This window comes from Dermochelys coriacea, chromosome 18 (genome assembly GCF_009764565.3).
Source record: "Dermochelys coriacea isolate rDerCor1 chromosome 18, rDerCor1.pri.v4, whole genome shotgun sequence".
NCBI lineage: Eukaryota > Metazoa > Chordata > Testudines > Dermochelyidae > Dermochelys > Dermochelys coriacea.
In genome coordinates, this window is record NC_050085.1 from 15,344,823 (window position 1) to 15,359,038 (window position 14,216).

Sequence of the window (14,216 nt, forward strand, 5' to 3'; positions counted from 1 at the left end):
GGAGATAAATCCACCAAAAGAAGAGAATTTAAAAACGAACAGAAAACAGCCACCAAAAACCCCACAATTGTTCTGAATCTCGGCTCAATTCAGATCAGCTCCATTGATTTATTAGTCAGAGCTAATGTTTATTTTGCCTTTACAAAAGGTCACAAGAAGATTTTTTTTTTTTTTTAAAAAACACATACATACATAAACAAAACAGCTGTCTAAAGGAAAGGCAATGCACAGAATGACAGCTTCCAAACACTCACACCTGGGGCGGCAGCAACAGCCTTTGCTTAGATGGCAAGTTGGAACAAGGAGGACATTCACTTTAACAGTAGCAAAACCCTGTGATAGCTCAAAGCCGTGTAAGTGCACCAGAATATAAACTCTTTGACAAAGACAAAGTCATCCTTTGGGGTCCGTTCCCTCTGGCTCCTCCCATTCACCCCATCTCCCACCCCAGCTGTGGGTCTGTACATTCCACAGCTGGAGCAGAACAAACCCCGTTCTCTTCCTTGTTTTTATAATTTTGCTGATATGATTTAGCCAAAGCCGTGAGAGTCATGGTAAATGTTGGAGAATTAATGAGGAACTGGTCAAATTTCACAAGGTGGTGGGTGGAGGGTGCAAGGGTAAATAGTGCTTTTCCTGAGTAAGAATGATTCAGCCAAAGATTTTGAAGTAAGGCATTAGAGAAGCATCAACTGCTTTACAAACACCAGTTATGTCACACAATGCCTCTACTACAGATATGGAAACTGAGACACAAACAGGTTAAGTGACTTGCCCAAGGCTAGATACCAAGCCAGTGGCAGCATTAGGAGTCCTGATTTCTCATCCTGTGCTATAACTCACAATCATTCCCACCTGATTTCACTCTTACAGTTACTGCACCAAATCACAACATTTGTTAGTTCACACAAAAGGAAGCAAGCAAAACAATGTTAGAACAATAAATCCCCACGAAACTCTGCTCTGGCAGTATGAAGGTGACACACTGAAATTACGGAAACGTGTCAGTGTGAGGAATCCAATGATCAGCCCAAATGATTATAGAATGTTTGATCAGGAATTGTACAGACATACAGAATTGCTTTCAAAATAATTCTGAGCTGATGAGATTCCTCTGTTGAGCAGGCCTTATTAATGGGATTGCATTACATTCTTTTTACATGTCCGTACAGCTAAGGATAACACAGTTTATTATCATTTAATAGAAAAATGCAAATTTCTATTCACCACGTATTAATATTTCCAGTGCTTGCCTTAACTTATAGGCCTCACTTCATTATCTTGCCAGAAATCAGAGGAGGAAATTGACGTCCTGGTTTGAGGTAGGTGGCATTTGCATTTTCTTTGTATGAACTCTGACTCAAAACCTCATCCTGGCTCAGGGAGCTTTTAGTCATCAAGAGTTTTCTCTCCAAAGTTATCGGTCTTTCCTGGAAGGGGGCAGGGGGAGGAGGGCAGGGCTGGGAAACTACCTAGCAATCAGATGATGTCAAAGAAAGACACTGAGTCTTAGACAAAAGACCACATCCTTTGCTGATGCAAAGTAGCTCCGATGAAGGAGGTTGACCACAAAGATGAGGATTTGGCCTTTTAAATTAAGGCAGAAGGGATTCATTCTATCAGTGGTGGTAGCCTGTGAAAATCTGGGGTTCTAGTTTACCATAATTCAAAACTTCTGGGGCTGGATCCTCAGCTGGCGTACATCAGCGTAGCCCCACTGAAATTGCAGGTCTCGTCCATTGCACTTTGTTGGTCTATACCAGCTAAGGAGCTAGATCTTGGAGAGACAATTTTCCCTTGGCCCTGCTCAAAAGTGCAAGTCCTGGCCTTTGTTTTGTTTAGAAGCTGGGTGAGAATTATTTACAAATGGTTTACTTTATTTATTTATTTACTTTATGGTTTGTAAATAGGCCTCAGGTTGGGTTTTTAAGTGTTTGTATTTTTAATTGACTATTCCTGAAACAAAAATGGCTCCCAGGGCAAAAAACAGATATTCCCTGAGGTGTCATGGAACCTAAAACACCCTCTTAATCTCCTATCGCTAAGCCAAGGCTCTTGCTCTGCTGCAAGAATCTTTGCAAACGAACACAAGGGCCTTTGTTTCCAGAGCAGGGCTCAGAGACACGTTAAGTGACGTAGCCTCAGACTGGAAACTATACAAGGACAAGAGCTGTGCACTGAGATTTGCGCCATCAGCAAAAGCATCAAGGAAATCCTGTTTCCACCTGAGAGCAAAACGTTTCATAGGTTCAGAGAGCTCCCCTTTTCACCTACAAATGGAAGGCAACACGGGGCGAGTGGAATGCAATATGGTTGACTGCAGTATTGCAGACTAAAAATGGTCCATTAGCCACATTTTGCCCCCCTCAACTCCCTTCATATATGTCCAGCAGACATATGCGCCACCTTGGCAAAACAACTGATGAAAACTTCAGTTAAGCTCCCCAAGGACATACTCACATGGCCAGGAGAGAGGCAACTGTAGGGCCTCATGGAGAGACCCTGACACGTCACGGAAATGCAACACAGTAAGGGAGGTACCTCAGGGTCATGAGCAGCGGATGCCCACGGGAAAATCAGAGCTGGATATTCTAGTCCCAGACTGAGTTCAGAAGGGCTTGGGCTCAGAAAAGGAGGAACGTACAGCTGGGATTCTGGCTGCACTAAATGTCAGCTTGAGTTAGTTGTTCTTCGATTTCTAACACAAAATCTTTTACAAAAGCCCACTTCTTGCTGCTATGTTTAAAATTGCACCTTTGTCCCTCTCTGCTCTACGTTTGACAAGCCCAGCTCTGCTCCTCTGGCAGCAACTCGCACTCCATCTGCAACTTCAGTGTGGCCCCACACTAGGGCAATAAGAGAGTTTTCCTTCAGCGATTTTGCCTCCATGTTCTTCCTCTGGGAACTGGCAGCTGTAAGTATCTTCGACCAGGCGGCATGTCGGTGCCAGCAGAATGCTGGGATGGTCAGGCTCTGTAGGGAGCACACCCAGAGAAGAAGCAGATATTAGGTTTACAGTTGTAAGGAATGGGAAGCAGCATTTCACAGGTGTCTGCAGGTGCACCACATTCAGCGATGAATGAGCCTACTTTTGCTGTCCACCCAGAGATGTTAGGGTATCGTATCGCCTCGCCTTAGAACTTGGAATGAGTCCAGGTGAGGCCTGCAAAGATCTCAAGTGCTGCAACCCACATGGAAAATATATACTATGCGCTATACATCTCAACACAATGGCTAGTACCTCCTGTTTTGGAATGTCTGCCAGAAAGTAGGATGCTTAGGGGACCCCCATGATAGGCTTTCAGCCAGGGATTGCCTCATTTCTGCCCTCAAGTGGATGGATCATGAACCTTGAAAGGACACAATTGGATCGTTGTCCATAATACTGGGACAAATTCTGATTGACACCAAGAGTGTGTCCACACTGCAGAAAAACCCTTCATGGCAGCGAGTCTCAGAACCTGGGCAAAATATAGGTTTCAGAGTAGCAGCCGTGTTAGTCTGTATTCGCAAAAAGAAAAGGAGTACTTTAATAAATTTGTTAGTCTCTAAGGTGCCACAAGTACTCCTTTTCTTTTTGGGCAAAATATAGCAGTGTGTATTTTCGGGCTCTGACTTGCTCCCCCAAACACCAGGTTTCAGAGCCCAGCCCAAGCCCAAACTCCACACTGTTATGGTTAGCCCTGCAGAATGAGTCCCGTGAGCCAGAGTCAGTTGACCTGGGCTCTGAGACTCGCTGCCAAAGGGTTTTTTTCGCAGTGTAGACACTTAAGGCCCCTTTGTATTGCTCAGACTGGGTAAGGGGGCCTTGGACTGCGTGTGAATGTATTTACCTCCACTTAACAGCCCCATTGCACTGCTACAGCACTATCTATGCCTTCGTGCAAACAAAAATCTGACCCTTGGTGTTGGGAGGGGTCTGTTATAGATTAAGCCCAAGTCCAGCTCAAGATTCTGAACTACATTATACTTTTAGAAGAGCGGGCAGTATAATCTTTGCTTGTTCATTTCTCACACACCCTGCAGGACACAAATACTTGTGCACATAGCATAGACACACAAAACCAGCCCCCCTCCCCGCTGGTTGCTGCTGTGTAAGCAAACCAGGAAACAGTGCCTATACATCCAGAGTGTCTGCTTCATGACACACATCACATCTGTATCTACCTGGTCCCCATGCAGCTTTCCGCCCTAAGCATATTTACCTTTGCAATATCCCTCTGAGGAAGGGATGGGGAGATAAATGCACAGACAGGTTTAGGGTATGTCTACACTGCACTCGGAGGTGTGATTTTCAGCTCAGGCTGGCATACTCACGCTAGCTTTAATCTAGCCAGCACAGCTAAAAATAGCAATGAAGACTCGACAGCATGAGCTAGCAATGTGAGTACATATACACTGTTCCAAGTGGGTTTGCACAGCCTGCGCTGAAGGGTTTGCACACCTCTCGACAGCTATTTTAAGCCTTGCTAGCTAGATTAAGGATCCCGTGAGTGTGCCGACCTAAGCTGCAATCACACCTCTGATTGCAATGTAGCCATAAACTGAAATGGTTTACCCAAGGTCACATAAGAAATCAATGGTGGAGCAGGGAACTGACCCAGGTCTACCAAGTCCACAGGACCTTAGCCACTGACCCATGCCTTCCTCCCTTCAGCTACCATGAAATAGTCCATACAGATGCACTGACCTTCAACGATGTGGAGTTTCTCTTTCTTCAGTGTCCATAAGCAAAGGTGCAGGAAGAAAGTCATCAGGATGAGAATGAATACACCCAGTGCAGTCAATATCGCCAGGATGGTGGTGTACTTGGAATCTGATGAGCAGGGGGGATGAAATGAAATACATGGCCATGGATAACATGACCCACAGCCCAGCCCTGTGCTACAGTGAAGCCAATGCTTCCAAGGAAATGAGAGAGCCGTATGTTAATCTACGCCTGAGTCAGACGGGGAACTAGGAAAGGGAAAACCATAGTACGGGTTATTAATCACAAAGGTCAGAACTGGCCTGGGATGATGTGTGCAGGAGATCATCGTTTGTGGGTAGCCTGCACGATCTCTACATTGCTTAAACACGAGCATCAACCTCTTTCTGTGTTGTAATGAGGACCTAGTATGTCTCTGGCACTATCTTTTCATCCATTTACTTTTGGCTTTAATGGAGTGTCACAGGGTGCAAATCAAACCCAGCCCAGGGTTTCCCTGAAGGAACACAACACACAATGGACCAAATGTTTACCCTTTCTGCAGCTCCAGTGACCTGGCCCAGTAGAAATAAAGATATCTGCATACAAAGGGCCTGGTGCTCCTGAGGTCCCTCAATGATCTCAGAGTTGAGGGCATTCAGGACCCCATCAGAGATGCTTGGTATCTGTCAGGATGGGGCTCAATATTTTTCCCCATTAGTAACTTAGTTTCCAGGGTCTGCTGCTAATTGACATCTGGGTGAGTGGGACCAACAACTGGCACATGGTGAGGGAGTCAGAGACAGATGGAAATTTGAATGTGGGTGATGAACTGCTAAGTTGTGTCTCTTGAGAGCGCCCTATTAAAGAGCAGCAGATGCTGGATGGAAAACTCTGATAAGCTGTTTGCTAAGGAACAGTTCTATTACCACCCCTACATTTCTCCTTCTGATCCTTTGATGGTTATTATTATTAGCAATGTTTCATGATGTTCAAATCTGGGCTTCTCAGTAATTCATGCTGCTTCATAAATACCACAGGGAACTCAAGGGTTATTTCTTCCATGCCAAGCAACCATGATGGCACAAACCCAAGATTGTCTGGGGATCATGATCTTAAATGCCTTGAGAAAAGGAAGAGTCTGAAGTAAATGATCTGCCATCCAGGATGTACCTTGCTGCTGAACTGGGGTCACAGCTCCGAAAATGCCACATTCCACATTATGGGTACGATTTCCTGGCCTGATTGTTCGTAATCCAGAACTCTTACAGCTAAGAAAAAGGCAAGCATTGTTAAGAACATCTCTCTCTGTTTCTGTCCCCAGCTTCCTCCTTCTCTCCCACTCCACCTGTCTCTCTATCCTGTATTTTTTATTTCTTTAGAGCACAGCTGGCCAAATTATGGCTGCCCTGGCTGGATACACTGGACCAGTTCTGCTAAGAAGCTTGTTAAGATTCAATCCCACCCAGACCCAGTTTCAAACTGTATCCACACTTGGGTCAATTTGTGGCTTTGACCTGAAAGTAGGTGAAAAACATGGGTTGTTTTTTGATTTCCCCAAGTTTCACTTTAAGATTGGTTAGGTACAAAACCAAAGAAAAGATTCGTGTGATATCCTGCCAAGCAAAAACACCTGTAATAGTAACCCAGCAGACTCCTGGATAATTAATTGCTGTGGCTTTAATTTTTTTAAAAACTTTAAAATTAACCACTTGAGGTGTGTATCATGAACATTGCCAAAGAAGAGATCTATCCATAAATACGTACTTAGTCCAAGGCCTACAACAGCTGTTCAGAGTGTCAGAATAGGTTCCATTTTTACAGGGTTCACAGGTGAATTTGAAGTGATCAGTGCCTAGGAGAGAAAAGAAAGGGGATTACTTCTGGGCAGCAGCATTGCTGCATAGGAAGACAAGTATGGTCCTTCTTCAAGTATTTGAGAGTAAATATGGAGAATGGAGAGGAGAGCTAATAACTGATGATATCAAGAAAGAGAGGGGTTTAATGCCTATTTATTTCAGTCTTCACTAAAAAGGTTATTGGAGATCAGATACTCAACACAATTAATATTAACAACAAAGGGGAAGGAATTCAAGTCAAAATAGGGAAAGAACCGGTAGAATATTTACACAAGATAGATGTATTCAAGTTGGCAGGACCTGATGAAATTTTTCCTAGATTATTTAAAGAACTAGCTGCAGCAGTCTCAGAATCATTTGCCATTATCTTTGAGAACTCATGGAGGACAGGTGAGGTCCCAGAAGACTGGAAAAGGGCAAACACGGTGCCTGTCTTTAAAAAGGGGAACAAAGAGGACCTGGGAAATTATAGATTGGTCATCCTAACTTCAATACCCAGAAAAACAACAAGGAGTCCAGTGGCACCTTAAAGACTAACATTTATTTGGGCATAAGCTTTCATGGGTAAAGAACCACTTCTTCAGATCCATGTATTTTTTACCCATGAAAGCTTATGACAAGATAAATAAATCTGTTAGTCTTTAAGGTGCCACCGGACCCCTTGTTGTTTTTGTGGATACAGGCTAACATGGCTACCCCCTGATACTTAATATCTGGAAAGACACTGGAACAAATTAATAAACAACCAATCTGCAAGAACCTGGAGGATAGTATGGTTAGAAGAAATTGCCTGCATAGATTTGTCAAGAACAAATCATGCCAAATTAATTTAATTTTCTTTTTTGACGGGATTACTGGGATAGTGGACAGGTGGGAAGCAATAGACGTGCTATACCTTGATTTTAGTAATGCTTTTGACACATCCCACATAACATTCTCATAAGCAGACTTGGGAAATGTGGTCTAGATGAAATGACTATAAGGTGGGTGCACAATTGGTTGAAAGACCGTACTCAAAGAGTAGCTATCAATAGTTCACTGCTAAATTGGAAGGGCGTCCTACAGAGATCAATCCTAGATCTAGTACTATTCAATATTTTCATTAATGGCTCACATAATGGAGTGGATAGGATGCTTATAAGATATGCAGATGACACCAAACTTGGAGAGGTTGCAAGTACTTTGAAGGACAGGATTAGAATTCAAAATGACCTTGACAAATTAGAGAATTGATCTGAAATCAACAAGATTAAATTCAATAAAGACAAAGGCAAAGTACTTTACTTAGGAAGGAAAAATCAAACGCACAAATACAAAATGGGCAATAATTGGCTACGTGTTAGCTCTGCAGAAAAGGATCTGGGGATTATAAGGGTCATAAACTGAATATGAGTCAACAACGTGATGCAACTGTGAGAAAGGCCAATATTCTGGGGTGTATTAAGGGGAGTGTGGTATGTAAGACACAGGAGGAAATTGTCCACATTAGGAAAGATGTGGACAAATTGGAAAGAGTCCAGAGGAGAGCAACAGACATGAGAAAAGGTTTAGAAACCCTGATCTATGAGGAAAGGTTAACAAAACAGGGCATGTTTAGTCTTGAGGAAAGAGGACGGGGGTAAGGGGTCTTCCACTATGTTAAGGGCTGTTATAAAGAGGATGGTGAACAATTGGTCTCCTTGTCCATTGAAGTAATGGGCTTAATATGCAGTAAGGGAGATTTAGGTTAGATGTTAGGGAAAACTTTCAAACTCTAAGGGTAGTTAAGCACTGGACTAGGCTTCTGAGAGTGCTTGTGGAATCCCCATCACTGGAGATTTGAAATAATTGGTTGGACAAACACCTGTCAGGGATGGTCTAGGTTTACTTGGTCCTACCAAAGTGCAGGGGGCTGGACTTGATGACCTCTCAGGTTTCCTCCAGCCCTGCATTTCTAAGACTTGGGGGAATGGGATGAAGGTAAGAAAGGAGCACTTTAAGATGGACATTAGGAGAAACCTCTGAGGAGGGAGATCCAGTAGATTGTAGACTAGTCCCCGAAGAGGAGGTAGTGGGAGTGCTATTGTTTGGGATGTCGTAGAGAGAAAATGAAATAACACTTCAGTCCGGGTCAAATGAAATGTTTCGTTTCCATCATTTCAAAATGTTCCATTCTGATTTTGACCTTCCCTTCCACCCCTTTTTTAGTCTAAATGTTCTAAAATGTCAAAACAAAACACCCTTTAGACTCAAGAAACCAAAATTGGACATTCTGAAAATTTCAAAATGAAATCAATGCATATCTTACACTTGACTTTAATGGGATTTGAATCAGCCCCCTCCTTAAAATCCACCTGTTTGTTTGGGCCCCATTGCTGTAATATCTGAGCACACCTTGCATATTTACGGAGCCATCAGGTCAACCCACCCTGTGAGATAGAGAAGTATCATTTTCTCTCTTTTATCCATAAAAAATAAGGCAGTGAGAGATTAAATGTTTTTCCCGCCAAGGTCTCCCAAGAACAGGGCCGGCTCCAGGCACCAGCGTTCCCAGCAGGTGCTTAGGGCGGCAGTCAGAAAGGGGCAGCAGAGTTTCCATGGTGGCGGCAATTCGGCAGCATCTTCTCCTTTCCGCCGTCCGCGGTGGCAATTCGGCAGCAGTTTCTCTCTCTCTCCTGCCATCCGCGGTGGCAATTCGGCGGCGACAGGATTTTTTCACTGCTTGAGGTGGCAAAAACAGTAGAGCCGGCCCTGCCCAAGAAGTCTGCATGTCGCTGAGCTGGGACTCGAGTCCAAATCTTCTAGGTCTCAGGCCAGTGCCTCAACCACAACACCACCCTATCTCCCCATTGTTAAACTATGATTGGCTGCTAAATTAAAACCTGCTATTCCACCTTTTTTTCATCTATTCTGATTTTTTAGTTCCCTTTTCATTTCCCTTCTTTGCATATTCTCTGTTATGCCCCAGACCTGTGCAAAATATTAGCAATTAGATTTGAAAACTGGTACTTCATGAAATTGGATCAATGTAATGACCCCTCCCCTCCAACCCTATGCATTTGGTTAGTTTACACTCAGAAAGAGGACTCTTTTGGAGTGAAATCTGGCCAAATTTTCACTCTGTCCATCCATCATTTTTATATTATACTCCTCACTGTAATTTCTGAATACACAAAGATGATCTTATTATAGAGTAAAATATTAGAGATGAGTTTTTGCAGTGAAATGTGAAAATTTTGACATTTTGCCTGTTTGGCTGCAAAAAACACATCTTTTGAGGTAAAATTTTCACAACTTCCCTCCCGCCCCGCCACCACCATCATTTTAGAACTGCAAAATAGCCCAGAAAGAGCTAGCAAATTATTTTTTTCTCTTTTTTTTTTTTTTTTTTTTCCCCCCCAGGATCTGAACTGTTTTCTTCATGGACTTCAGCCATTTCCAAGCTGATGTGTGGCTTGCTGAACCGTCTCCTCCTTACTACCAGGCAGCTTCCAGAATGCACCCGTGTAGAGGACGTATGTACAATGTCTGCTGACTGATGCTCCACCCCACTTTCATGGAGCTCAACTTGGCAGACTCATTTGCGTTCCTATAGTTACCTGATTTGTTCAGCTCCGTCCCCGACTTGCACTGAGGGAGTGGCTTGCAGGTCGTACATGGAAGATTACTACACTGGTACCCAGGATTACACTTACAGGTCAGTTTCAGGACGTCAGGGCATGGATCCGAAAGGCCGCGTGTCACTAGGAAAGCAAAGAGCTAGACTTGGTATAACAGGGACCAGAAACTGGCTCTTGTTATTTAACCATGGGCATTACTGGGTGATGCTAGAGAACCTCCTTCTAGACAGGAGGGTGCCTCTGGGAAGGATATACAGACATGGGGCCAAACACTCAGTTACGCGGGTGGAAATCCAGAAGGACTCTGTTCCAGTCAGTGGGGTGGCACTGAGGTAAACTGTGGAGAATCTGACCCACTGTGACTCCTCCAGCACACTGGGATTCCTAGAGCCAAGTATGTTGTTAGGGTAGGTGAACCCTGGGGCCAAAGGTAACCCCCAGAAGTCCCTGGCTGTCCCCACCTTTAATGGGAAAATGCAGCCAGAGAGTCCCAGCATGCAATACATCATATTACAAATGCAGGCAGTTGCAGTCCACTGGTACTTAATGCAAATTTCAGGCCTCGGTACTGTGAGGTGATGGGTGCTGTGTGACCAAAGGGAACACCTCACAGGAACGGGCTCTGCGTTCAGCCCCTCAGGCTTCCAGTCTGTTGGCGACGCCCTGCATAGTCGGGCAAAGCCCTGTGTCAGAGGGCTGCCCACAGGATTCCAGACCACCCGTGCCATGGTTCTCATTCCCTGCCCCTCCCTGGCATTCAGACATTTGCTTCCAAAATAAATTGACACAGAGTCAAACCAGAGAGCTGACCCCCTCTGCCTTCCAAATTGGGAGAAGCTCAGCTCCAAACCTAGATCTGAACTCCACAGCTCGCACCCATCTCTAATTTTTCACACCCTTTAAAACAAAACGGAACAGAAAAATGAATGGTGAGAGATTCCAGAGGTCATGAAAATGAAGGACTGATCATATTAGCTAGGGCCAGGGCTTGTCACACCAGGCCCAAGGGGGCTATTTAGAGGAAAGAGAATTGCATGTTTGCCCAGCAGTTGGGTAACATCAAGGGCGAAACAGGGAAAGTACAGATTAGTGCAACAGGACGTCAAACAAAAAGGTGTGTGGCAGCGGTCAGGCATCAGCGATTTCCTGAGCTGATGTTGGAATGTACAGGGGGATTCACCTGATACTCCCCAATTCACCTGTCTCTCATTGGCCCCTTCTATTTTTTCCATTCTTGGATGGTTTGGAGCAAAACTAATGAAATGACTGGCATGTAAAGAAAATGACCTGCAGGAACAAAGAGAGATTAGAATTCTTTGTTCTGTACATAAAAAGCCTGTGAATTACGGGCTACTAATGAACCACTCCTGACCACCCTCAATTTGCAGCCAACTCAAGTCACTCAGCACCTTGAAGGATAAAGGCCCTGGGGTTGGCTGAGCTGCCATTGGCTGGCCTAAGATTACCCACCTCTTCCTTCCGGTGAATTTTAGTTTTGGTGAACGAGGCTGGATTGGCAGACTGCCCTGGGGACCTGAAACCTTCCATGCACAGAACAGAGGCAGCATGGACAGCAACTTCAAAGCAATCTCCCCACCAGTGTGTCTCAGCGCTGCCCTGGGGCTGACGGGGAATTTAGTCTCCATGGCCCACTCATTCTGTGACCTCTCTGCTGAGACAGCCAGCTCACAGGTGTGACTGGCTGTGGTGGATGTATGAGACTGGGAAAGTGTGCTGAGACTCACTGACTCACTTAAAGTCTAGGGTGGGATGGGACAGGGGTACTTCACTTTGTATGAGCATCAGACCATCACACACAGTCCAGAATCCGACCTCACCGTCACATACTGTAACAAACCCCTTGTCTAGGCAGCAAAATTGCCTGCGAGAAAAATGGAACACCACAGCTGATAATGTTGCCATTTCTGTATGAGAACAGCATTTGCTGTTATACCATCCAGGGTAAAATTTACAATGGCTTCCAACCCTCGTGCTTCCAAGCATCAGTTGATCAGCAGTTGTGTGTATTACACAATTAACTGCTCTGAAGCATCCAACATTGGCCACTGTTATAGACATGGTACCAGACCAGAAGAACCTTAGGTTTATGCTGGTGTGGCAATTTATAGATATTAAGGATAGAAGGGACCATTATGATCACCTTTATAAGACAGGCCATAGAACCTCACCCAGTAATTCCTGCATCAAGCCCATAACTTCTGAATGAGCTCCAGAATATCTTTTAGAAAGACATCCCATCTTGACTTCAAGACTACAAGTGATGGAGATTCCACTACATCCCAGTTTCATTCTTCCATGTACATCCTAAGACCTGCACACAGTTTGGAATGACCCTGAGCCTCTGGGCCTGGGTCCCCATTACCTTGTACCTTTGGTTGTCATTTAGGCCTGTGCAAAGCATTATGATTTAGTGGCGTTTGACACCCACTTTGCAAAGGTTTGAATAGCAACATCAGGGGCAAGGCTGGGGGAGAATCCAGTTCTCCGACTTTTGGTCCCACAAATTAGAGCATTTCTAGCTCAGATGCAGAGGATGCAACTGCTGGCTGAGAGATCTGGCAGTGAATCCTAATGAGAGCTGGGCGTGGCCCAGCATGCTAGAAACAAACCACCCCTCAGCTTTGGGATGGTCCTGCATCCAAAGCCAGATCCAAATTTTGCAGCCTGCTCCTTCCTATCCCTGCAAAGAGACAACCCAAAACCAGAGAGCCCCACACTGGCAACCTTTGGGTGCTGGCAGGTTCAAAAACAAGAACACAAATCTAGTCTGAATTTTGCAGTTCAGGCCCCTCTCCAACAACAAGAAGGGGGAAGCCCCTGCTTCTTCTTTCCTTTGCACACACTGCTGCTCCTGTCACACTGAATTTGCCTTCCCATGTTTATTGATTCTGTGGTCAACATGCAACATGGACAAGACAGAAGGAACCTTCCCTCACCCCCTTACCTGAGCTGCACTTGAGGCAGTTTGTAATACCCTCCTTGGTCACCACTTTGAATTCATCATTGGAGCACTCGGTCACCAGAGCCAGCTCCACCCTCAGCCACAGGTCCATCAACAAAACCAAGCAGATCCCCTGCCTGGGGAGACAGAGTCTTCTTTGCTTGGCCATATCTCAAGCTGCTCTCCCTGTGAGTTGCTATAGCTTGGGTACCTTGGCTGGGCTTATTTCAGCTCTGCCCCTGCCAAGCGCCTCCTCTCTCTCTGATGCTTTCTGAACTGGCAGAGCACTTTTTGTAGTGTGTGGCTACCGCCTACATGTGGTTTTCTTCCTCTACACACAGTTTCTGTTTTGAAGGGGAGGGGACAGGGAGAAAATTGACGCATCATCAAGGCTTTGTATGTTAAAGCAGGACAAACTAGCTGGAATTGTTACTAAGGACAGGGTTAAGGGGCCACTCACAAAGGACATCAGTAAGGATGGAAGCAGAAGAAGCAGCAGGAGGAAATTTTCAAAGGGGCTTGTCTACACTTGCAATTCAACTTGGATTAAAGAAGGGTTTGAATGTTGAGCTATTCCAGAATCCCTCCTTGTGTAGAGAACCCTGGGGAGTCCAGGTTTTCAACCTCCATTGCATTCAGTGGTTGATGTTTTGGGGATCATTCAGACCAGTAAGAGGTTCTGTCACCATCTGCCTGGTAACTTTTGGTGCCTTAGTGCTGTATTGCTGTGCTATGTATGACTCAGAGCCTTGATCCCAGTAGCCAGATACAAGCCTAAAGGTCTCACCCTAGCTTCCAGCAGCCCAGCTACTCCTTGCACGGTGACCTCAAAAGCCCTTCCAGTCCTGAGTCTCCCCAAATCCGTTTACTGGAGTTTTTCACTACCAGACACTGGGATTTTACTCCTCTGGTTTGTCACCCCCGAAGGAGTGAAATCTGCTTCCCAGTTATCTGTTCACTTTGGGACACACGCACCATGCAGCACTACAGAGACTTGTCTGGGCTAAAATTATACCAAAGGTTTATTTTAATAGAAAGACCACCGATCCAAAGAGGAACAAATAAGGCAAAGCAAGCACATCCAAGTTACACAGAAAAGCAATGTAAAG

The 14,216-nt window shown here is 44.9% G+C and overlaps 1 protein-coding gene across 1 annotated transcript; it reads right to left on the bottom strand.

The window, feature by feature from the left end:
• Positions 1-84: 84 nt before the first annotated feature.
• Positions 85-13,580, bottom strand: TNFRSF18 (TNF receptor superfamily member 18). Its single transcript, XM_038376425.2, has 6 exons — positions 13,111-13,580; positions 10,125-10,268; positions 6,455-6,542; positions 5,861-5,958; positions 4,691-4,816; positions 85-2,973 (listed from the first exon to the last, which is right to left on the bottom strand). The coding sequence occupies exons 1-6, from the start codon at positions 13,274-13,276 to the stop codon at positions 2,831-2,833; spliced, it is 765 nt and encodes a 254-aa protein (XP_038232353.1). The 5' UTR covers positions 13,277-13,580; the 3' UTR covers positions 85-2,830.
• Between the last annotated feature and the right edge of the window lie 636 nt (positions 13,581-14,216).